Source organism: Actinia tenebrosa, unplaced genomic scaffold (genome assembly GCF_029948245.1).
Source record: "Actinia tenebrosa isolate PJP-AT-01 unplaced genomic scaffold, QUT_ActTen_1.0 PGA_scaffold1__47_contigs__length_23844297, whole genome shotgun sequence".
In the NCBI taxonomy this organism is placed as follows: Eukaryota; Metazoa; Cnidaria; class Anthozoa; order Actiniaria; family Actiniidae; genus Actinia; species Actinia tenebrosa.
The window spans coordinates 21,457,252-21,481,220 of NW_028292578.1; the positions used below are offsets into that span (position 1 = coordinate 21,457,252).

Here is a 23,969-nt window from a genome sequence, read left to right on the forward strand (position 1 = left end):
ACGAAGAAGATCGCTCATTTTTCAGTAAAGCCTGATCAACAATCTAAAATGAATGCGCTGGCCAAAGGAGCTTGATGTGATGTAGCAGGCTACATAATAGAAAAATTATGCCGGGGTTGATTAACTTTTTAGTGAAAAATTTTAAAAACGACCTCTGGGCTGTTCTAAGTAAGGGCATGGCTAACTCACAGATCGAAGTGGAATTTAGATTATCAGATTCTACAGGGGAAAAATGGAGAACCTGGAGAAAAACTTTGGAATCAAGGGAGAGACCCTACTGAAAATCGCTTTTGCGAGTAGGTCTCCTGGATAAATTTATTATTATTATTATTATTATTATTATTATTATTATAATAAAAATTCCATTCACATGTGAAGCAGAGTCCAGAAATTGAACCCTAGACCCCAGAGGTGAGAGGCCAGTGGACTGATGTTACACCATATCATCCCAGCTCGCAGATGCTTAAGGCAACGTTTTTAATAGGCAGTGATGTTTAGTGACCTAAAATTTTATTGTGCACATATTTTAATGATACTTACAGGCTCTGATAACATTTAATACTTAAATGAGACGTTCGGGATGTTCCGAGGCCGAGAACTGGTAACGAACACGTACCAAACAAAATTTTGGGCCGAATCTGGTGACACTGACAAGTATTTGTTTTTGTGCGTTTCTCTACCAGATCTCGATTAGCATGTGCATGATACTAATAATACACATAGTTTTTAGTACGCATTCCAAGCATGCCTAAATGCGCTTATTATGGCCATACATACATATATTACTAGCTGAAGGGCCCTCTATAACATGCAACTACAATCAATTGCTGGGTTTCAATCAGCTGATAAAAGTTTTTGAATCTCATTATTTTTATCTGCTCCAAATGGTTTTTTAAACACTGGCCATGGCCACCATGTGTAAGCCAGAAAGTGTTCTACTGAAAACTTGTAATTTAGCTGATGAAAATTCAGCACGAGACAGGAAATGACGTTAAAACCAAGCAATGGTCCCCTTCACAGTTCCCTGCACCATTTTGAAAGGTAACCATGCCTGTGCATTGAAGCGAGGTTAGCGCTGTCCTTGTAATGATACAGACCTTTTTAACACCTTTGATGATTATTCACGTCTGCGAGATCACCGCTGTTCTAACTTTGATGCACGGTTTCCCTTCATGATGGCGCAGGAAACTGTGAAGGGTACTATTATTAATTCATGGCTTTGACTTACAAGCTACAAAGCAACAGCAAACCAATCACCATTGCAGCAGTTTTCATAGCTAAATTAAACATGGTGTCCGACATATCAACCATGCAAACCTTAACAATTTAAATAACTGAATTCTATAATTCTATAATCAATTTCCAATGATCCACCAGAATTTTAAATTCTGACATATATTGTAGCTCAAGTTTTGAGCTGCTGAGAATACATTAACTATGGGTAAGTTATCTGAAGTCACAACCATGAATGTTTAACAACAGGTTAGCAACCCCTAATAATGGCCTGGCCTAAAATAACAATTTATAATAAAATTCTAATAACCACTTAATGGGAGGACGGCTCGACTGGCTCGCTACAAGTGCTTTTCAAGAAAATCACTTAATAACAAAATAACAAAAGAGTAATAACATGAAATATGTAATGACTAGAATAAAATTCCCTAATAAAGGTAAAATTGTATCTTTAAAATGTATTTAAAACACTCATTAATAATTCATAAGCTTATGGTCCAATTGGAGCCACCATACACGTCACATGCATGAACCTTTATACCCGATAAAGTCCTCTTCATTAGTATTCAAGTGATTTTATATAAAGACACATGTGTCTTTATATAAAGACACATGTGATCTTTATATTAAGACCACTCGAATACTATGATGACTTCATCAGGGATGAAGTATGCATCCAAGTTTAGATGAAGATATAGAGCTTCATCAAGGTCATAGTCAACCCTAATGATCTTTGACTAATGTGCCTGTTTTTGCCTAATTGGCACGCAATACCCAACGTGTGGGAGCTTCTATTGAATCTAGTTGCGCATGCCCGTGACGTCAAATCTCTATCAAAGTATAAAAATCCATGTTTGTGACGTGTATGGTGACTCCAGTTGAACCAAAATCTTATAAATTGTTCATGAGTGTTTTAAGCAGTTCAAAAAACTCGTAGATCGTGTTTTATCAGGTATAAAAGCACTCGGCTACACCTCATGCTTTTATACCTGATAAAACACTCCTACTCGTTTTTTAAACACTACATATTATAACTTATGATTATGACTTTTTGGAATTGACTTGGGAGCAATTTAAAATATGCAACTAGCGACTGTTAAGTCGAAACATGCCAAGACAAGTCCTTAAACCTTATCTATTGATAGTAAAGAATGAGAGGATATGCATACTCCGCTCATTCAACACTCTACAAGTCATGTTTCTTTAAAATTCTAGAATTTAGAACTATTATATAAATATGATATTATTGTATGTAAGGGTCCAGTCATAATTAGACTGAGGTGGACAGTGAATGGACTGATCCCCGGTATGCTTGAGTGTCCACCCAAACAATGGGTAGTTTATCCCAATGGAATACAGAACGTCCGACCAAATCTTTTAGTAGCATAAATGCATTGATTCTAAAACAGACATTTACAATTTTCAGCAATCGTGTCTGTTCCATGCTGTATATCAAAAACACATTTTAATTAGCTGGCTGGTCAGGTGGCTGGTCAGGTGGCTCGCTGGTCGGGTGGCTGGTTGGATGGCTGGTTGGATGGCTGGCCAGCTGACCAGCTGGTTATAAAAGCAAAAAGGCTATTTGATCCATATTTAGGTAATTTAGACAGGGCATCGATAACAACTGATAATGCAGCAAATGTCATTAATGCCCATAAATGTTCTTTCCACTGTTTATATCCATTCACACTCATTATGTTGTTAGCTATTGCCCAATCTACAGACGTTCTTCCCATTATTATACGAATACAGGGTAAGAATAATTTCACAAGGGATTCCCCGTTTCTCATTGCCACTTCTCTATCTTGCCCCCTTCTTTTTGCAGGATCTTTTTGTTCCTTTTCATATTCTTTAATATATTCCTGTGTAATACTATCAAGTTTGTTGCACATACTTACAATAGAACATTTCTTACCATTATTCTCTAATAAGTAGCCATTATCGTCAAAACTATCACTGTCTAGTTTTCCCTGCTTTTGCAATTCCCGGAAAAGTTCGGCTTGCTCTAGGTGATATTCATTGTGATCTGACTTACTGGGGTTGATATCCCCTTGACTCCTAGTTTCCTCTTGGATACAGCTTGGAGATTTCATTAGATCTGATAGTTTGCCTTTGAATTGTTCCAAAATGCGTAATCGGATAGCAACGCGGTTTCCTTGATCTAACACCTTTGAATTTGTTGTGTTTGCTCTTATACATAAACATCGTTTTGCCTTTTTTTTGCTTGTGTTAACAGGACTTGGCAATTCTTTTGTGATACCATTAAAGAGTTTTTCCATCTTGCTTGTGAGAAGGTTATTAAATTCATTTGGTTGTAATCCATATTTCTTGAGAGCTGTGCAGAATTTAAGCTTCTCTCCTGGAACATCGTATATTATGAAGATACGATATAAGATAAAATAGACCAATGGCAAGATAACCCATAAGTTATCCCAAAAGATATACAAGATATGGCATAAAATAAACCACATGATCAACATTTCTAAGCACTGTTTGTTCATCATCACGCTTCAGAGTAGTTGTTAAAAGTTGGAATCCCCTGAAACCATAAGAAAATAATCGTTTAAATACCGCGATCAGCTTCGGTCTGGTCAGTGCACAGACAGCCCAATCTCAGAGGAGTGAATAGTATCCCACAGTGCATTGCGAAAGCAAGTATATTATAGAATTTTTTGGGACGTTGATTATTGTGTTCAAGTGACCGAAGCGTTTAGACCAAGAGATTTCTTTCAAAATATTCTTCAGAATTAGTGAAGACTGTTTCAAATTTCTGCTCCTTTGTGCTCAGAAAGAAGAGTTTTTAAAGCATATTTCCCTCTTATTGAGCAGCAACTTTCTTCTGTAAGGCTTTTTGCCTGGGCTGTTGTTTTAGTCTAACTTGAACATGGCACTGCCCAAAGTAACGCTATAATTATAAAGTCACGTAAACAAAGATTTATTTCAAGAGAATTCTAGAACCAAGCATCACATAGAATTAGAGAATTATGTTTTTTTTTATTTAGAGAAATTATAGGCCATTCAAATAATGAACGTTCAGCAGCTTTGCTGTGTTTCTAACAGCCTAACATTTTCTGATTGTAACATTGAGGAAAATGTAAAATTATACACTCTAAACTCGTCTATTCAAGTCCAAAATTACACAAATGATAAATGATTATCTCTAGAACTTACCTAGTAATGAAGCAAAGTAGAAACATCCCTCGTTACTAGAATAAAAGCTGTTTTTCGTGTTGCGTTTCAGTCAAGGTAGCAACTTATCGCCACATTGAAACTATACAATCGCAAAGCACTATGGGATAGTATTCACTCCTCCTCCGCCCAATCTCTTGTTCTGTGGTGTGCTTTTAGTCTCACTTAGATAACTATTTAGTTGACGTCACCTAAAATAGTAAAAGCGCGCCAAATAACGGCCATGCTAATCCGGGGGGTTGTTTTACCAGAGAATGAGTGAATAGACATTCATTTGTATCATCGTTTCTCCCCCTGATCTCAGTAGCTGTTTACTCTTAGTTTCAAATTTAGGTGACGTCAGCTAAAATAGTAACTAACTTATCTAATTTAGTTGAGGCCAACTATTAAACAGTGAGACTAAGGAGACTTTTATTTATTCGGTTCCATTTCGAAAATTCGTTTTCGGTGAAGAATTGTTCCGGATTCGCCCTAGTGTGGACGGTAGGCCTAACCGAATAAATAAAAATTCGTATTCAAATTTATCCGGCATAGTGTGGACGGGGCCTAAAAGCACTCTAAAAGCACTCTATTTCGTAGCATGTAAAATTGGTACTTTTAAGTACAAAAACGACTTTCCTTGATAGCTTGTTGTACCTTTTGATGTTTTGCTGATTTTGAAGCCAGTTTGGTGCGTTTTTACGGATTTATCGTTTTTTTCGTACTCCCATTAAAGAAAATGAAAAGCTGCATACTCACGGCAACACCAACCTCTAATCAAACCTCAATAAATCCAAGAAAAATAAAGCTATGGCCACAATTTCACCGCAGAATCAAAGAACACATGCCAATGCTTCTCTCCAGTACGCTCAAACGCTAATGCTGTACCTTGAGCGCAGCATACAATAGCCTTACAACCTCACATCTTTTCTCTTTGTCTTCGTTGTTATTTATTCATGGCGTACGGCTTGAAACACGGCTTGATGTAGTAACGCTTCCGATATGATATTTTCTTTTTGTCTTCATCTTTTTATATCTTCTTTTGTCTTTTCTTTCAGTGTTTTATTCATGTTGTACCTTGAGCGCAGCTGCAGGCAACATCACATCTTTTCTCTTTGCCTTCGTTGTATGATTTGTTCATGGCGTAGGCGGCTTGATGCAGTAACCTTCCTATATGTTATTTTGTTTTTGTCTTCATCTTCAGCGTACGGATATTATTCAAGAATTTTAAAAACATTAAAATTTTATAGAACACTTGAACAACCTCTGGGCTGATCTAAGTCAGGGCACGGCTAACTCCGGCACATCGAATTCACGGAATCAACGGAATTAACGGAATCAACGGAATCTCTTTGAAACATATGGAAGTCAAACATCATTAAAATAAATAAATAAATAAATAAATAAATTAATTTCCCTAATTCATTTCCAACATATTTCTTTATTTCTGCATTCCTATCTCTTCTTCTTTATGTCTATGGGCTTCCTGTGTTTGAAAATTGGGCTACCTGTGCTTACAAAATGGCGTCCAACTTGTCATAAAACGATGGAAAAATGTGCAATGTTTTGCTGGATCCATGAACAGATTCTTTCAAGGTTAGCTATGATTTGGACTAAAGTTATGTTTTTGACATGTCATTGTTTCCTGGGTAATCATTCTATGTAGATAAATCATAATGATATTAATAATAGGGTTTCCGATCGAGTTGTTTTATATAATTTTTTTCTTAGAGGACGACCGAGCACGAAGTTCTTAACTTTTTCTTTTAATTTGATTTGTCTTTATTTTAATGATGTTTGACTTCCATATGTTTCAAAGAGATTCCGTTGATTCCGTTGATTCCGTTGGTTCCGTGAATTCGATGTGCCGGGCTAACTCACAGATTGAACCCTGAAACAACCTCTGGGCTGATCTAAGTCAGAGCATGACTAATTCACAGATCGAAGTGGAATTTAGCTTTTTAAATTCTACCGAAGAGACGAAAACCGGTCAGGACTGACGCTACACCACCCCAGCTCGCGGATGCCCATGGCAACGTTTTCAAAACTCTTTCTCTGTTTGTACTATGGCCAACCAACAACAACGCGACCGCGCGATACTCCTTTAAGGACGTAATACGTCCGGTGATTCAACCGTCCAGAGTCAATATGGTTAATCGATGTTATACTTTAATCAAAAACTTATACTATATCATATCTGCTTTTATCTGTACAATACTGATTATCAGTTTATTGCGAGTTAATTTTGCGCGTACAGAGCATCAAGAGTTTTTTTCTTACAGAAAATGTATTTACTTACGAAAAAATGTTTAAAATTTACTTTAAACTTCTTCAAGCTTCTATCTATTTTTGTTTCTTACTTATTCATGTTATAGTTTGGATACCAAACAAGATATTTTCAAATAAGAACATACGTAATAGGTAAATTACGAGCCTTAGATGAAACATGGCGCATTGCCTCATCTATCAAGATATTTTCAACATTGTCTGATCAGCCTTCAGTAAGTAAATGCGGTTCTTCCTCTGGTTATCCCCCAAGCCGCAAAGTATTATAAGTCTGGGAAAGTAGAAAATAGTCAATAATTTATTTTATTTTTTTAATGTGCGTCCTCAAGGGAATTGTATAGCATGTGACTCAGAGCCCCGTTATCGCGCGCTATCCCTATACACCCTTTCTCATAATGGCTGATGAACGCACGGAAACGAGGCCACCCAGTCATCTTGCAAGGTTGAGCCAAGCTGCTCATTCAAAATAAAGGCTGTTAGCGCTAATTCAGATCAAAACAAAGGTCATTTTTTTATACTTTTCTTCTTTAAAGCCATTTCATGTAATTTTATCTCTTTTATCGTGAAATAATGACTGGGTGACCTCGTTTTCGTGCTTTTGTCAGCCATTATGAGAAAGGTGTATAAGGTAGTCTTTTCACCTACGTTCTTCGTCCTTCCATGTGCTGAAATTTGTCCTCGATGCTAGATTTCAAAGTATTTTTTAACTCTCATTTACAATAATTTTAAGCTATTTTGCTTCAACGACCAAACGCAACCTTCAAGGATTGCCAAGTGTTTTTTCGTAGAGGAGTTTTCAGGCATTTTGACAGTCTCTCAAGAGAACTGAAAGCTTCATGTACAGAGGAGCAAGTACGTACTCGAGGAGCTAGTACCCGACATTTGACCCACCGTTTTACCACTTTCATACCACTTGTACCACTGTATCAAGTGCCAAATACTTAGCATTAATCTGTGCAGGCGTAGACTGGGCTAACCGGAAAGGCGTATTGCATTTAACCGGAAGTCAGTATCCCATAGAGCCAGCAGCGTGACTGAGTCACTCTGGCCGGCACATTGAAAGTTCGTTAGTTAAACAAAACAGCATACGCAATTTAATTTCTTTACTAAAAGCAGCGACAAGAATACTGCTGTTGTAGAGAAAGAGAAGGCTGGGTATCGGCTAGCCTATTTAAACTCAATGAGATAAGGAAATTGAGTCAAGGAACTTGTTTTTTCTTTATAGTGTAAGGATTTCCTTGGGCAACGAAGGAACAATGTTGGTGGTTTATCTGTTCGACCTGGTTCTCTTCGTTTCATCATTCTCTTTATCTGAGGGCTACTATTACAAGAAACTTCTGCCGCCACAATTTAGTATCACGAAGACACCAAAAGTAAAAGCTGTTGTAACATTTGGAGATGGATTTAGCAGAAAGATAAGTCATTCATTAGGTAACGATGTTCGTCTGTTCTAGTCACGATAAACAACTAGCTATTCACACTATTTGGACTACATCAGTTTTACTATTTATATCATGTTCTAATAACGATACAAACATCTTGTTTTAGATATAGAACCACTAAACATTACAGCTCAAAAATTTCGTATATTTATCTTGGATTTATTACAACTGAATCACCATTCACTAATCTCTGTGAATAGAGGTTACAGTTCTTCTGTAAAGGAAGGAAAATAATCTATTTTCACTTAGTGTAGAAAAATTGTTATCATTTGCACATTTTTGATAATCAGTATTTTCTATTTTTTATGATCTTTAGATCTCCATTCCTGTCCCAGAGGGAAAGTCGGGAGCCTGATACGTTTTTTTTTTTTTTTTTTTTTGCTATATTAAATAGGGGGTAGAGATCACTTGTTTTTGAATTCACCAGAGTTAATATATGTTAATAAGCATATGGAAGATTGCCCAACGAGTGCAAGAGCATATAGCTTTCTCATTGATGGATTAAGCGCCATGATATGTGCGCGACACCCATCACTACTCAAGTTTAAACCTTTTAAAATGACGCAGAGCAAATGACACGGAAACGTGACTTGTTGGCCGATTTACTCGTCCCATTTTCTGCTAGCTATGAGTGAATCCTGATATTTCTCATACACGCTCAAAGGCGCAGTACCGCCTTCACATCCATGGCTGATTTTGCAACCATTCCTAAGAGAGAATAAAATAGGAAAAAACGCTGCTCAGTTCATGTAACAAAATAAAATGAGGCAACGAAAACGATTTGCTACCCTACTACCTCGGCAATTGTATATGAGGCTTTCGTTTCAATTCTCAATTCCTGAGATATTTGTGCCAAGAGCTCTAGACAGCAATAATACTCGCGTTGTTATCTTTGGCAGTCACATACCTCTCTTGGTTTACACATCGCTATGTCGCTTGTTAGCGGAAGTACTTTAGAGGTATTCACTTACAAAGGTGCCCTCTATAAGAGTCTCTTGTTTATGTGCCCTGGAGTACTTGCATAAATGGTGAGATACGATGAGTGATGTCAACTAACATTATGCACGTATTTCTATATAGCTGAACAACCTTTTTGCGCATGAGAATTTGTAGAGAAATCAATGTATCAATAGTAAAACTGTAATGGCTTTTTTTCAATCGAACCTATAGATTATAGTTCTGAAGAGTTCTGAATGTTTTAGGCTGATTTGCACGGGAAGTGTTTTATTGCGTGGAAAAAAATTAAGAGAGCATAGCGAACAAAATTTTTATTGCATGTTTTGTGACTCCGTCATTGGAAATCAATTGAGGTAGTGCAGTGTAGTGTCAGTACACTTGCCTCTCACCTAGGCTCTAGGATCTTCAATTCCTGGACTCAGCATCACATGTGAGTAGAGTTTGTTAGCTCTATCCCTTGGAGAGTTTTTCTAACGGTTCTATCAGTTTTCCTTCCTCCAAATAACCAAAAACAATAAAATCCAATTCCACTTGTGCGTAGTAATATTTTATCTCATATTGGGCTTTCTAGGATTATCAAAAGCGACTAGTAACGATTTTTCCTCGATTGCGCATGCTCTGGACGGCAATATCTCCACCCAATGGAAATCCCCTGGCGTGACACGTGACAGCATAACTCAGGAATTGAATATTACTGTGTCGTTTGGCCAGGTAAGCCGCCATATTGGAAGATAGGAGAAACCATATTGGAGGACAGGACTAGAAATTTTATGCTTGCGTGTCGTCAAGCATTCAAGTAGCGCCTATTGTCTCCCCCTATTTTGTGCGATAGTGGATTCTCTGATACGCCTATCCCAAAATAGATCTCTTCATGACCTTGGGCGTAATGTTTTCCCATTTCAGACCATGTGTCATTTCCTAGAGTCGTGAAAAGACTCGAGAAAACAACACAAACAAAGAAGCTTATTGTCAAGAGATTGACACGTGGTTTGAAAAGGGAAAATATTACACCCAAGGTGAAGAAGTCTATTAGGAATAGATGAGAAACAAATCTACTTTTGTATATGCTTGACCATATATCTAACATGTTGCAATTCTCTTTGATTATATGCAGGATTTCGATGTGACTAGTTTTACCATACGCGCAGGCAACACACCTTTACCTGGGGTCTGGGTACTAGAGGTTTGGAATCCTCACCGGCGTCAGTTTCAAGTGTGGAAATCATACGTCACTAGGCCATTGGAATGTAGAAAACACAATCGATGGACCTGTGTTGTGAGGCGAAAGGCAAGGTTTTCGGAGCATGTAAAGGTATTGGAATAATTTTGTTATGCTATTGTATGATGGTATTACTAAAAAGATTTTACTAGAAAGGTTATGCTAATTTATTAAGCTATTTTCTATTCTGTAACGATAGTCTTTTTACATGTCGGTTTGGGGTAGGTCTTTACTGTATTGACACAAATTTCAAACTCGTCCACACTCCCCGCGCGTTCAAGAGAGCAACAAAATGTGTCTTTTTCATGTGGCATCTTCATGTGTGTTTTCTCATGTGCAACCATTAAACGAAGAAATGAAACTCTAGGATATAACACATGATATAAAATGGAAAAACAGTGGACTAGGTCTAATTATTTGGTGATTTTTGGGACACGGGCAGACGTATCTTTAATCTGATAGAAATTTCAACCCTATCCCATATTTTCTCAATTTGTTTTCTTTAGGTCCCAATTTTGACATCGAAACTACGTCTGAGATTCCTACAAATAAGATCAATGGAAAGTCCTATAGCTTATTATTCCATCCGGGATCTCAATGTCAAGGGTCGATGCAGATGTAATGGTCATGCTGACGCATGCGTACTGTCACATGATGGCCTAATGAAGTGCGCATGTCAGCACAACACTTGTGGCAGAAATTGCGAAAGGTGCTGTCGTGGTAGCGTCAAACGAGAAAGAAAGAAGTCGAAGAGTTTCTCTTGCAAAAGTAAAGAATGTCTTATTCTTTACTTATAAGAAATCGTATCATATATACTGCTCTGCTCTGTTTGCTCTCGCTATGCCATGACATGCTATGTTCTGTTTTTTCATGCTCTGCTATACATCTTGCTTTCCATCTATATATACTCTTATACTTGCACTGTCCTTCATAATACAATTATTGGATATTAATTTTCTACTTACAGAACGTTCTGTAGTGTCATCACGGGACAACACGAATGCCTCACTGTCATCGATGCAAGGCGACCAAGGAATACCTGACCAACGTAAGAATAATCGTTCTCAAGCACTGGAATGCACGGGTGGCTTGCTTGGCTAATGCGGTACCTCTCATTAGAAAAAAGTCCTCGAAGCACAGGAGAAAACCATTAATTATTTCAACTCACATATGACACCGAGCTAAGGAATCGAACGCTAGAGCGCGGCTCGCACTGGTGAGGGGCAACGCATACGCAGTGCACACTACAAATTCTTCTCAACATCTCAAATATTTCCAAAAAATTCCCTTTTCTAGTTTGCTTTTGCAACAAGTTTGCAACAAGGGGAATGCAGTGTAACCCAGTATCGTTCAACAGTGGTTGCAACTGCCTTCCAAACTACCGCGGTAGAAGATGTGAAAGCTGCATGCCGGGATACTATGGGTTTCCGAATTGCTTACGTAAGTATATGATCTTAATGGAAAATGTTGATATTTAACTCAGGGATGAGGTCAGGAAGGTTGTCGCGTGGAAGGATTCGATTAGACAGGATATGGCTAGAGGGTTTGGAATACTCTCGGTAACGGCACCACTTCCGTTGAGTTGATCGAAATTTTGGAATTTTTCTGCTCAAATTGGTGGTGGTTGATTGTTATTTTGATTGCCAACAAAAAAAATCCATTAGAAAATCCAATAAAGTATTGTGACAAAATCGTTAAAAAGGTTGGCACATCAACATCAACATCACAATCATGTCAAGTCTATGGTAATAGTTAAGACACCCAGTATCGAGCATATAAAGGAGCGCAAGACGTGCGGGTCTCTACCAGGGACCATGGTTTTGACCTCATCATTTAAATCAGTGTTAATTTGACCCTTTTCTTATCTTCCTAGCATGCAAGTGCAACTCCGAAGGCTCGACAAATCTGGTGTGTAACCAGAAAACAGGACGATGCCCGTGCAAAACCAGAATTCGTGGAACGAAGTGTGATTTATGTCCACTTAGACACTATGACTTTCCAAGGTGTAGACGTAAGTATGAATGGCAGAATAGTCATAATCTACTGTATATTAACCATTCCAAGGATGAGCAAATAATTGGGTCAATTCTGTGGCATAGCAGTGGATTTTGGGACTAATAAAGCTACCGTCTGGGAAATATGTCCCCTAAAACAGCCCTGCAATTCACTGCAATGTACTACAATGTTTTTTTCGTCGACCTATGACATATAGGCAGAGAATAGCTTGTCTACGTTCAGTCTTAACGGAGAGATGACTGAAGACAGGTGGCCGTGATTAACACATGTTTAAAAGAAAGCAAATACGGAAAAACATTTTTCTAAATTTTTCGTCATTACGTTTTTGCCGAAAACAGATTGCCTGAAACTAACGTGTGTGCGACAATTTTTTGTTGTTGTATTCAACACACTACCATAGTTCTGACTAGTAATCGCTAGTCATTAAGACATTTGGGTTATTTCAACAGCAACGAAAACTACCAATTGCTTAACTTTTTCGTTTTGTTTTTGGTTCCAGCTTGTTTGTGTAGTAAAACTGGTTCGTACAGCTTCCTTTGCGATGCCAAGACAGGCCAGTGCAGCTGCAAAGACGGAGTGTACGGTCGCCGATGTAACGAGTGTCCCGCAGGATACTATAACTTTCCCTTGTGTTGGTGTAAGTTGGGTGACTAGTTCACGTGACCCTACCTCCTTAAAGTGAGTAGTTAATCGAGTCAAAACGAACGTCAGAAGAAGGCATTTTCATTTCACAATGTCCATTCACAAAACAAATGGCATTAAAAGTAAAACCGAAGGCAAAATGCCTAGGATGACAAGAACCTGTCGCCTTCTTGTTGATATTAAGGTGCTTTCTTATTGGTTGTGTTCATTTTGACTGCTCGCTTTAAGGAGGTAGGGCCACGTAATCTGTTTGTGAAACTGGCTTATTTTACGCTCAAATCACATTTGAGTAAAATATATAAAAAACGCATTTTTAGAGGTTTTTAAATAACTGAGGAGAAAGTGCTGTCTTTGAGACGTTCAAGTGGCTCGGATGATTTCCACACTTCATCATCAACATCATGATCAATAACGGAGAGACGCAAAAGAACACTGAAGACGTAAAGAAACCCTGGCAGTGACCATCCTCAGCGCCTACACCTCATACTAACAACCTCTCATGATTGCATGCCTTTAGGTATACAACTATTTTACCAAAGGCGCATAAGCGATAGGTCATTCCGACATGGAAATGGTTTCGTTAAATACAAAGAACATTGAATCAGTCTCAACACTAAGGTCCATGTTCTTGATGAGAATAAGAAGCAGAAACACAAGTCATTCCAGCTATTCTTGGATCTTGGAATGACCTATCTCTTATCGCTTTTCGCCAATAACCTGTTGCCTATCGCCTTTGGCGATGACAACGTTTTTCTAAATTAGGTTTATACCTAGAAAGGAGGCTTTCTATACAAGTCATAACTCATAGGCATGTTTTGTTGTAAAGCAAGCTAGCAAATACGACTTAATTGTTTTCGTATGATTCAGGGTGTAACTGTAATCTCAAGACCACGACAGACGACGTCTGTGACAACAATGGTAAATGCATCTGCAAGAAGAACTTTATGGGAGAGTCTTGCGATCAATGCAGACCCGGCTACTATGGATACCCACAGTGCACAGGTACGTACGTGCATGTACCCATTGTTTATTTACATGTTACGTCATAGCCGCCATGTTGGTGTTATTTAACACAAGATTTCTCATTAGCATCCTTTGCTAATACCACCAACATGGCTGCTATTTCCTTGTGTTTTGGCCTCTGTGGCCTTTTTGGCCTCAATATTACTTCACAGTATCAAGACGTTCGAAAAAGCCATTATATGGAAAGATTAAGACAATCTCTGCCATTCAAACGTAGAATATTTACCTTGGACGTAGTGTTTCCCCATTTCAGAACACGTGTCATTCCCTAGAGTATCATTTCTTGTTGGACGTTTGCGCATGAAAAGATACATCAACATGGATACAACTCAAACGAAGCATCTTATTCTCAAGAGAATGACACGTGCATGTAAATAGGAAAACATTACACCCCGTAGCTAAAGAGGTCTGTTACCGAGACACTCTTTTTGAGCAGGCTACCAAGGACATCCCAACATCCCAACTTCAATTTCAATGTCTGAAGCAGGAGCAGAGCATTTCAAACATTTTCCATAGGGTTCCCATTGATAATAGTGTCCTTAGGATCACTGAAGGGATAACCTGGATAAATAAAGGTTTCATTTCATTTCAGAGTGCGACTGTAGATCTGGGTTTGGTCGGTGCGGAAAGGTGGGTGAATGCATATGTTTTAAAGGATACACTGGACGCAGTTGTGACCGGTGTGCAGATGGTTATTACGGATTCCCTCACTGCTTGGGTAAGTTAAATAAATACTGAAAATACAGTGAGCTAACGGACATTGCAGACGGACAAAGGGACAGTTCTAGATGGAGAGGTCGGACGAAATGTTAAACAAAGACAGACAGACAGTTATTGATGATAACTAAAACTTTTTCTTCTGTTTTCAGAATGCGGTTGCGATGCTCAAGGCTCCTACTCATCCACCTGCGATTCCATAACAGGAATTTGCCAGTGTAAACTAAACGTTATTGGCAAGACATGCGACCAATGTGCTGCAGGATTGGTGGGTTTTCCGTCCTGTACACGATGTAATTGTAACCCAACGGGGACAAAAGTTGGAGACGCTGGATCAACCTGCATTGGTGTTAGTGAGGTGCGCAGTGTATAGACACTAGACTATAGAAATTGTTGTTGTTTTAAGAGGATGCAGCACTTAATGGACCAAATCCACTTGGGCATAATGTTTTTCCATTTTAGATCACGTGTCATTCCCAAGTAAAAAAGATTCTTTGTTTGAGTTGTATCCATATTCATGTGTCTTCTCATGCGCAACCGTTAAACAAAGAAATGATACTCTAGGAAATGACACGCGGTCTGAAATAGTAAAACAGTGGATTAGGTCGATATATAAGTAGCCAGTGGCTACCAAACCCTTAGAATGAAATCTATTTTAAATCCTGTTGAGGTTGTAAATTTGGCGCGCGTAATTACGATTCTATATATTTCGTATTCCAACAGGTTCGATGTCTTTGCAAGAAGAATGTGATGGGAAAAACCTGTGATCATTGTAAATATGGATTCTATGACTTTGACTCCAGCAACGCAGACGGTTGCTTGTCCTGCGCATGCTCCTCGCGAGGCACTGCCTCAGGAATCCGTGGCTGTGATGAGATCACTGGAAAATGCAGCTGCAAGGATCGAGTTGGAGGAAAGAAGTGCAGAACTTGTATTAATGGATTTTATGGACTCGTGTCTCAGGATATGTTTGGATGTAAAGGTAACCACTGACCACTATGCGCAATAAGGACCAATCCCGTTCCCAGGGCCTATCTTCTCTTCTATGGGAACGAGGTTGAACAAGGACCAGATATTTTCATTTATAATCCGTTTTCCCCGTATTGATATTGGGCCTCATGTAGCTCTCTTCAAAGCACAGAAAAAGACTGGCAACAAATGCGACACGCATAGAATTGTGGGATACAAAATGGCGGCATTTTTTCGAGGGGAATTTTCAGATGGATTGGGATTTTACCTAAAAAACATATATGATATGACTAAGCTCAGCTAGTTTTTGTAGCAGAGGATAACTGAAGAATCGTAATATATAATGTTTACATGTATCTTAACAGTTTTTTTCCCCTTTCTAGATTGTTCGTGCAATCCCGGCGGATCTGTAAGCAGAGTGTGTGACAAAGCCACTGGACGCTGTAGATGTCGACCAAATGTCGAAGGCATCAACTGCGATAGGTATTGTGAATCTCAGTGATCCCAAGCAAAATAGTCATTGCGTAGGCTAATATAAATACGAATAGTTTAATGTAAAACACTTTCGTCCGCGAACTTGGGATTTCCTCAAGATTCATCAGTGAAAATGTGATTTTTTTATCACTTAGACCCGGACCCCCGGACCCCTAATGAAGCATTTAAAGTTCAGGCTGCTATCTTTACACTAACCTCTTATTCTCCAGACTCGGAAATAATAGGATCAGACTTTCTTAGGGTCTTCACGTTGTCAGGCAACGTTTTCCTCCTCGTGGGGAGAGAAACGTTGCGTGACAACCTAAGAACGTTTATACACGGGAGGTTAGAATATCCTTTGAAGATTTTTCTAGCTCTGTTCGAACCATCTTGGTCGTCCAGATCCATTTATATGACTTAGTTCTTTTAAATGTTTTTCCCGTTACTACCAGAATGCCTAAGGATTCAAAGACTTATTTCCCAAACCTCCATCACATACGCGCTGAATTAGAAAGAGCTGTAGGAGATGACGGGATCCCTGTGTTGGGCAGTTCTGATCAAGCAGCATTTCCTTCGTTTTCTGGCAGCGGTTACGTCGTGTCTCCCAAACAGAAAGTAAGAAAGATAAATCTTGTAATTTATATCTTTGCATCTCCATTTCCGTTAGCCCAACCTAAAAATGTTTATTAACCTGCAAAAGTATAAAGTGTTAGACAAAAACCGTGGAAGTCTTATAAGGTACAACACTGAATAGAGAAAACTGTTTGCGCATGCGTGTGTTTCAGTATGTTTTTCCAATCTCGCTTCAGTGTATTTTTTTTTGAAACCAAGTCACAATATTGATAAAGACAATATGAAAGAATTAGGCTTGCGTCTCAAGAGCTGACTTCAAGCAGGAACGAGCAGTTTTTGCTTTAAGTTTTGCACAGCATCGAAACACAACTTAAATATGTTTACATATTGCTGATTTTCATAGAATTGAGGACAAAATATTTGTAATTACTCTTTTTTATATATATCTTAACTTACATGGCCGCCATGTCTTTCGTCGCTTTATTCTCTTTTGGAACGAATACGTTTTGGACTAATTTGCATATAGACTTAGAGCATGCGCAGACGTAATTCCATTTGTGTCACGAGGTACGAGATAATTTTCACATGCTTTTGATCCCAGGCCATCCTCATGGACATACAAGTCCCTCGTTCCAGTGTCTATCGTGTTATTTTTCATTACGCGTTGAACAACGGCACTTCTGTAGCCTCTGAGATCATCCTCTCTCCTAAAGGTAAGAATACACTACGCTGTCTGGCTCTATCCAAAGGAAACCCAAGGATTGATTAACTACGACACTTCTTTTACTCCAGGAGCAAGAGATCCCACACATAGGATAGTTCACACATTTAGACCGACATCTTACAGCGGTGGAGCGCAAACTAAGTTCGTAGTGTTGGCTGAAAATGGAAAAACTGCAGAATGGGAATTGAAGAAAGGCATGTGGACTGTGTCAATCAACACGGGAAGCTCTGACTTGTTAATGGTAAGTTATTCGCTTGGAATTCCTGTGGCGCATCGTACATGTAGATATTCGAATATTTTTTTATAACAGACGCTTTGATTGGTTGATTAACCTGCATTAACAGAACGTCCTCGATTTAGTCAAATATTGCTGTGTACCTTGATTACAGACTTATTTACTCAGGCTTAGCCTGATATCCATGTCCAAATATTCACAAATACTAACGGTAAAGTAAAGAACACACAACTTCATCAATACAAACACTTTGAAATTCCACGGACCTTCCATGGAACACATGAATATTCTGCACAAAATAGAGGCTAACCCTTTGAGACTTTGAAACTGGAGTATTCCTTTGTTTGTGCATACATGTGCAGTTCGTTGTTCGTTCATTCGTTCTGCGTGTGTATGCTTTCCGATCTCTTTAAAAAGAGAAATTTTCTAACCGTTTAGCATAATGGTGTTAAATCAAACAGGATTACGTGGCGCTTCTACCAGAAGAGTACTACACTGGGTCAGTCCTACGTTTCGTATCCACAGAACCCTGTGAGGTGCGCAAATACTTCAACAAGCAATGCAGTATGCACAAGTATTACACTACCAGCGATCCAGACGTCGTAACGATTCAAGGAAGCCACGGTTTGCAAGGCAACGGGTTTCCTGTGCTCAGTTTTGACGAACCTAAATTTGCACTGAATAGAGTAAGCTATGGCAACAAAATGGCTCTTCTAGGAAGATCTCAGGTAGGCGTAGCCTTTAATAATCATTAGGCAATAAGGGGATGCAATAGACGGGCTGTAGCCTCTCCAGGTTTTTTGCTCAGTAATAACCTCTAAACTTCTCACCTCGCCACCAATATAGAGTATATTTTCCAAGTCTCCCAAACACGTAGTAGAGTGTAACTCTAATTTCTGCTTTTTCCCATCCGTGTTGCGCGCTTACCAAGTCCTTCCTGTTCAACTGGGATGTACACTCATTCTAGAAAAAAGATCCGCATTTTATGTTTTCAATCTGTTCCAGTTGAGCATTTCCTATGAGATTCAAGTCAAACAAGCAGGTCGTTATATCCTCGTCATAAAGTATCTTCAGCCTGATCGCAACGTTCGTCGAGTCAACGTCCTTCACGAACAGTCTCGAGGCTTGTTTGAAGCTCTTCCCTGTGTTTATACGTTTGCATGCCTACATGCTGTAATCAATGGCATGGGCCAGCCAATGGTATTCGAGCTGCAAGGTAACCTATTCAGAAACAAGATTAGTCTCTCTACGACGCAAGCCGCAAAAATCGGGATTGTAAGTAATCAATTTATATATTTATAGCTCAAAATAGCGAATAACACGTGTCAAAATCGAATAGATCAAACTATCCAATAGAACGGGTCAAAATCGAATACATCAAAGATCGAATAGAATGGGTCAAAATCGAGTAGACCAAAGATCGAATAGAATGGGTCAAAATCGAATAGATCAAACTATCGAATAGAATGCGTCAAAATCGAATAGATCAAACTATCGAATAGAATATGTCAAAATCGAAAAGATCAGAGTATCGAATAGAATGGGTCAAAATCGAATGAATCAAATTATCGAATAGAATGGGTCAAAATCGAATAGATCAAAGATCCAATAGAATGGGTCAAAATCGAATAGACCAAAGATCGAATAGAATGGGTCAAAATCGAAAAGATCAAACTATCGAATAGAATGGGTCAAAATCGAATAGATCAAAGTATCGAATAGAATGGGTCAAAATCGAATAGATCAAACTATCGAATAGAATGGGACAAAATCGAATAGATCAAAGTATCGAATAGAATGGGTCAAAATCGAATAGATCAAAGTATCGAATAGAATGGGTCAAAATCGAATAGATTAAACTATCGAATAGAATGGGTCAAAATCGAATAGATTAAACTATCGAATAGAATGGGTCAAAATCGAATAGATCAAACTATCGAATAGAATGGATGAAAATCGAATAGATCAAACTATCGAATAGAATGGATGAAAATCGAATAGATTAAACTATCGAATAGAATGGGTCAAAATCGAATTGATCAAAGTATCTAATAGAATGGGTCAAAATCGAATAGATCAAACTATCGAATAGAATGGGTCAAAATCGAATAGATTAAACTATCGAATAGAATGGGTCAAAATCGAATAGATTAAACTATCGAATAGAATGGGTCAAAATCGAATAGATCAAACTATCGAATAGAATGGGTCAAAATCGAATAGATCAAACTATCCAATAGAATGGGTCAAAATCGAATAGAGCAAACATCGAATAGAATGGATGAAAATCGAATAGATTAAACTATCGAATAGAATGGGTCAAAATCGAATAGATCAAAGATCGAATAGAATGGGTCAAAATCGAATAGATTAAACTATCGATTAGAATGGTTCAAAATCGAATAGATCAAACTATCGAATAGAATGGGTCAAAATCGAGTAGACCAAAGATCGACTAGAATGGGTCAAAATCGAATAGATATACTATCGAATAGAATGCGTCAAAATCGAATAGATCAAACTATCGAATAGAATATGTCAAAATCGAATAGATCAGAGTATCGAATAGAATGGGTCAAAATCGAATGAATCAAATTATCGAATAGAATGGGTCAAAATCAAATAGCTCAAAGATCGAATAGAATGGGTCAAAATCGAATAGACCAAAGATCGAATAGAATGGGTCAAAATCGAAAAGATCAAACAATCGAATAGAATGGGTCAAAATCGAATAGATCAAAGTATCGAATAGAATGGGTCAAAATCGAATAGATCAAACTATCGAATAGAATGGGTCAAAATCGAATAGATCAAACTATCGAATAGAATGGGTCAAAATCGAATAGATCAAAGTATCGAATAGAATGGGTAAAAATCGAATAGATTAAACTATCGAATAGAATGGGTCAAAATCGAATAGATTAAACTATCGAATAGAATGGGTCAAAATCGAATAGATCAAACTATCGAATAGAATGAATGAAAATCGAATAGATCAAACTATCGAATAGAATGGATGAAAATCGAATAGATTAAACTATCGAATAGAATGGGTCAAAATCGAATTGATCAAAGTATCTAATAGAATGGGTCAAAATCGAATAGATCAAACTATCGAATAGAATGGGTCAAAATCGAATAGATTAAACTATCGAATAGAATGGGTCAAAATCGAATAGATTAAACTATCGAATAGAATGGGTCAAAATCGAATAGATCAAACTATCGAATAGAATGGGTCAAAATCGAATAGATCAAACTATCGAATAGAATGGGTCAAAATCGAATAGATCAAACATCGAATAGAATGGATGAAAATCGAATAGATTAAACTATCGAATAGAATGGGTCAAAATCGAATAGATCAAAGATCGAATAGAATGGGTCAAAATCGAATAGATTAAACTATCGATTAGAATAGGTCAAAATCGAATAAATCAAAGTATCGAATAGAATGGGTCAAAATCGAATAGATTAAACTATCGACTAGAATGGGTCAAAATCGAATAGATCAAAGTATCTAATAGAATGGGTCAAAATCGAATAGATCAAACTATCGAATAGAATGGGTTAAAATCGAATAGACTAAACTATCGAATAGAATGGGTCAAAATCGAATAGATCAAAGTATCTAAAAGAATGGGTCAAAATCGAATAGATTAAACTATCGACTAGAATGGGTCAAAATCGAATAGATCAAAGTATCTAATAGAATGGGTCAAAATCGAATAGATCAAACTATCGAATAGAATGGGTTAAAAATCGAATAGACTCAAACTATCGAATATAATGGGTCAAAATCGAATTGATCAAAGTAAGCTAATAGAATGGGTCAAAATCGAATAGATCAAACTATCGAATAGAATGGGTCAAAATCGAATAGATCAAACTATCTAATAGAATGGGTCAAAATCGAATAGATCAAACTATCGAATAGAATGGGTCAAAATCGAATAGATCAAACTATCGAATAGAATGGGTCAAAATCGAATAGATCAAAGTATCGAATAGAATGGGTCAAAATCGAATAGATCAAACTATCGAATAGAATATCGGTTCAAAATCGAATAGATCAAAACTATAGAATAGAATGGGTCAAAATCGAATAGATCAAACTATCGAATAGAATGGGTCAAAATCGAATAGATTAAACTATCGAATAGAATGGGAGTCAAAATCGAATAGATTAAAACTATCGAATAGAATGGGTCAAGCGAATAGATTCAAACTTATCGAATAGAATGGGAAAAATCGACTCGATCAAACTATCGAATAGAAGGGAAAACATCGAAAATAGATCAACGATGGGTATCGAATAGAATGGGTCAAAATCGAATAGATTCAAAGTATCTAATAGAATGGGTCAAAATCGAATAGATAAAAGATCGAATAGAATGGGTCAATCGAAAAGATCAAAGTATCGAATAGAATGGGTCAAATCGAATAGATCAAAATCGAATAGAATGGGTCAAAATCGAATAGATTAAAAAAACTATCGAATAGAAGCTGGGTTAAAAATCGAATAGATCCAAACTATCGAATAGAATGGGAATCGAATAGATCAACCACGTCGAATAGATGGCATGGGTAAATCGAATAGATTCAAAACTATCGATTAGAATGGGTCAAAATCGAATAGATCAACCTATCGATTGAATGGGAATGGATCAAGTCAAAATCGAATAGATCAAAACTATCGAATAGAATCGATGGGTCAAAATCGCAAAATAGAAACTATCGATAGAATGGGTCAAAATCGAATAGATCAAAACTATCGAATAGAATGGGTCAAAATCGAATAGATTAAACTATCGAATAGAATGGGTCAAAATCGAATAGATTAAACTATCGAATAGAATGGGTCAAAATCGGATAGATCAAACTATCGAATAGAATGGGTCAAAATCGAATAGATTCACTATCGAATAGAATGGGTCAAATCGAATAGATTCAAACTATCGAATAGGAATGGGTCAAAATCGAATAGATCGAAACAGAATGGTCAAAATGAATAGATCAAAGTATCGAATAGAATGGGTCAAAAATCGAATAGATCAAACTATCGAATAGAATGGGTCAAATCGAATAATCAAAATCGAATAAATCTATCGAATAGAATGGGTCAAAATCCGAATCAAAAGCGAATAGATCGAAAACTATCGAATAGAATGGGTTTCAAAATCGAATAGATCCAAAATCGAATAGAATGGGCAAAATCGAATAGATCAAACTATCAAATAGAATGGGTCAAAATCGAATAGATCAAATATCGAATAGAATGGGTCAAAATCGAATAGATTAAACTATCGATAGAATGGGTCAAAATCGAATAAAATCAAAGCATCGAATAGAAGGGTCAAAATCGAATAGATTAAACTATCGAATAGAATGGGTCAAAATCGAATAGATCAAACTATCGAATAGAATGGGTCAAAATCGAATAGATCAAAAACTATCGAATAGAATGGGTAAAAATCGAATGAGTAAACTATCGAATAGAATGGGTCAAAATCGAATAGATCATCAAACATCGAATAGAATGGGTCAAAACGAATAGATCAAACTATCGAATAGAATGGGTCAAAATCGAATTGATCAAAGTATCGATTAGAATGGGTCAAAATCGAATAGATCAAACTATCGAATAGAAGGGTCAAAATCGAATAGATTCAAACATCGAATAGAATGGGTCAAAATCGAATAGATTAAACTATCGAATTAGAATGGGTCAAATCGATAGATAAACTATCGAATAGAATGGATGAAATCGAATAGATAACAATCGAATAGAATGGGTCAAAATCGAATAGATCAAACTATCGAATAGAATGGGTCAAAATCGAATAGATTAAACTATCGAATAGAATGGGTCAAATCGAATAGATCAAACTATCGATTAGAATGGGTCAAAATCGAATAGATAAAACTATCGAATAGAATGGGTCAAAATCGAATAGATCAAACATCGAATAGAATGGATGAAAATCGAATAGATTAAACTATCGAATAGAATGGGTCAAAATCGAATAGATCAAAGATCGAATAGAATGGGTCAAAATCGAATAGATTAAACTATCGATTAGAATGGGTCAAAATCGAATAAATCAAAGTATCGAATAGAATGGGTCAAAATCGAGTAGACCAAAGATCGACTAGAATGGGTCAAAATCGAATAGATCAAACTATCGAATAGAATGTGTCAAAATCGAATAGATCAAACTATTGAATAGAATATGTCAAAATCGAATAGATCAGAGTATCGAATAGAATGGGTCAAAATCGAATAAATCA

At 37.3% G+C, this 23,969-nt stretch overlaps 2 protein-coding genes across 3 annotated transcripts in view; one reads left to right on the plus strand and one right to left on the minus strand.

Annotated features, from left to right (window-relative positions):
• Positions 1-493: 493 nt before the first annotated feature.
• Positions 494-4,497, minus strand: LOC116304104 (uncharacterized). 2 transcript variants are annotated; one of them, XM_031713763.2, is made up of 2 exons: positions 4,405-4,497; positions 494-3,772 (listed from the first exon to the last, which is right to left on the minus strand). In XM_031713763.2, exon 2 carries the CDS (start codon positions 3,735-3,737, stop codon positions 2,727-2,729), a length of 1,011 nt encoding a protein of 336 aa, XP_031569623.1. In that variant the 5' UTR covers positions 3,738-3,772; positions 4,405-4,497; the 3' UTR covers positions 494-2,726. The 2 variants fall into 2 exon arrangements, with proteins under 2 accessions (XP_031569623.1, XP_031569625.1); XM_031713765.2 differs by having other exon boundaries at positions 494-3,592; positions 4,405-4,488.
• A 1,331-nt stretch (positions 4,498-5,828) lies between these two features.
• Positions 5,829-23,969, plus strand: part of LOC116308867 (laminin subunit alpha-3) — a 31,084-nt gene continuing 12,943 nt past the window's right edge. The window contains exons 1-19 of the mRNA XM_089032899.1: positions 5,829-5,997; positions 7,913-8,118; positions 9,658-9,797; positions 10,201-10,398; positions 10,812-11,073; positions 11,273-11,353; positions 11,602-11,745; positions 12,179-12,316; positions 12,821-12,958; positions 13,831-13,965; positions 14,579-14,704; positions 14,856-15,061; positions 15,427-15,685; positions 16,056-16,155; positions 16,599-16,761; positions 17,321-17,432; positions 17,512-17,684; positions 18,140-18,406; positions 18,684-18,953. Of these exons, the coding sequence (XP_088889025.1) occupies positions 5,873-5,997; positions 7,913-8,118; positions 9,658-9,797; positions 10,201-10,398; positions 10,812-11,073; positions 11,273-11,353; positions 11,602-11,745; positions 12,179-12,316; positions 12,821-12,958; positions 13,831-13,965; positions 14,579-14,704; positions 14,856-15,061; positions 15,427-15,685; positions 16,056-16,155; positions 16,599-16,761; positions 17,321-17,432; positions 17,512-17,684; positions 18,140-18,406; positions 18,684-18,953 (3,243 nt within the window). The 5' untranslated portion in view covers positions 5,829-5,872. The remainder of the gene's footprint in view (positions 5,998-7,912; positions 8,119-9,657; positions 9,798-10,200; positions 10,399-10,811; positions 11,074-11,272; positions 11,354-11,601; positions 11,746-12,178; positions 12,317-12,820; positions 12,959-13,830; positions 13,966-14,578; positions 14,705-14,855; positions 15,062-15,426; positions 15,686-16,055; positions 16,156-16,598; positions 16,762-17,320; positions 17,433-17,511; positions 17,685-18,139; positions 18,407-18,683; positions 18,954-23,969) is intronic.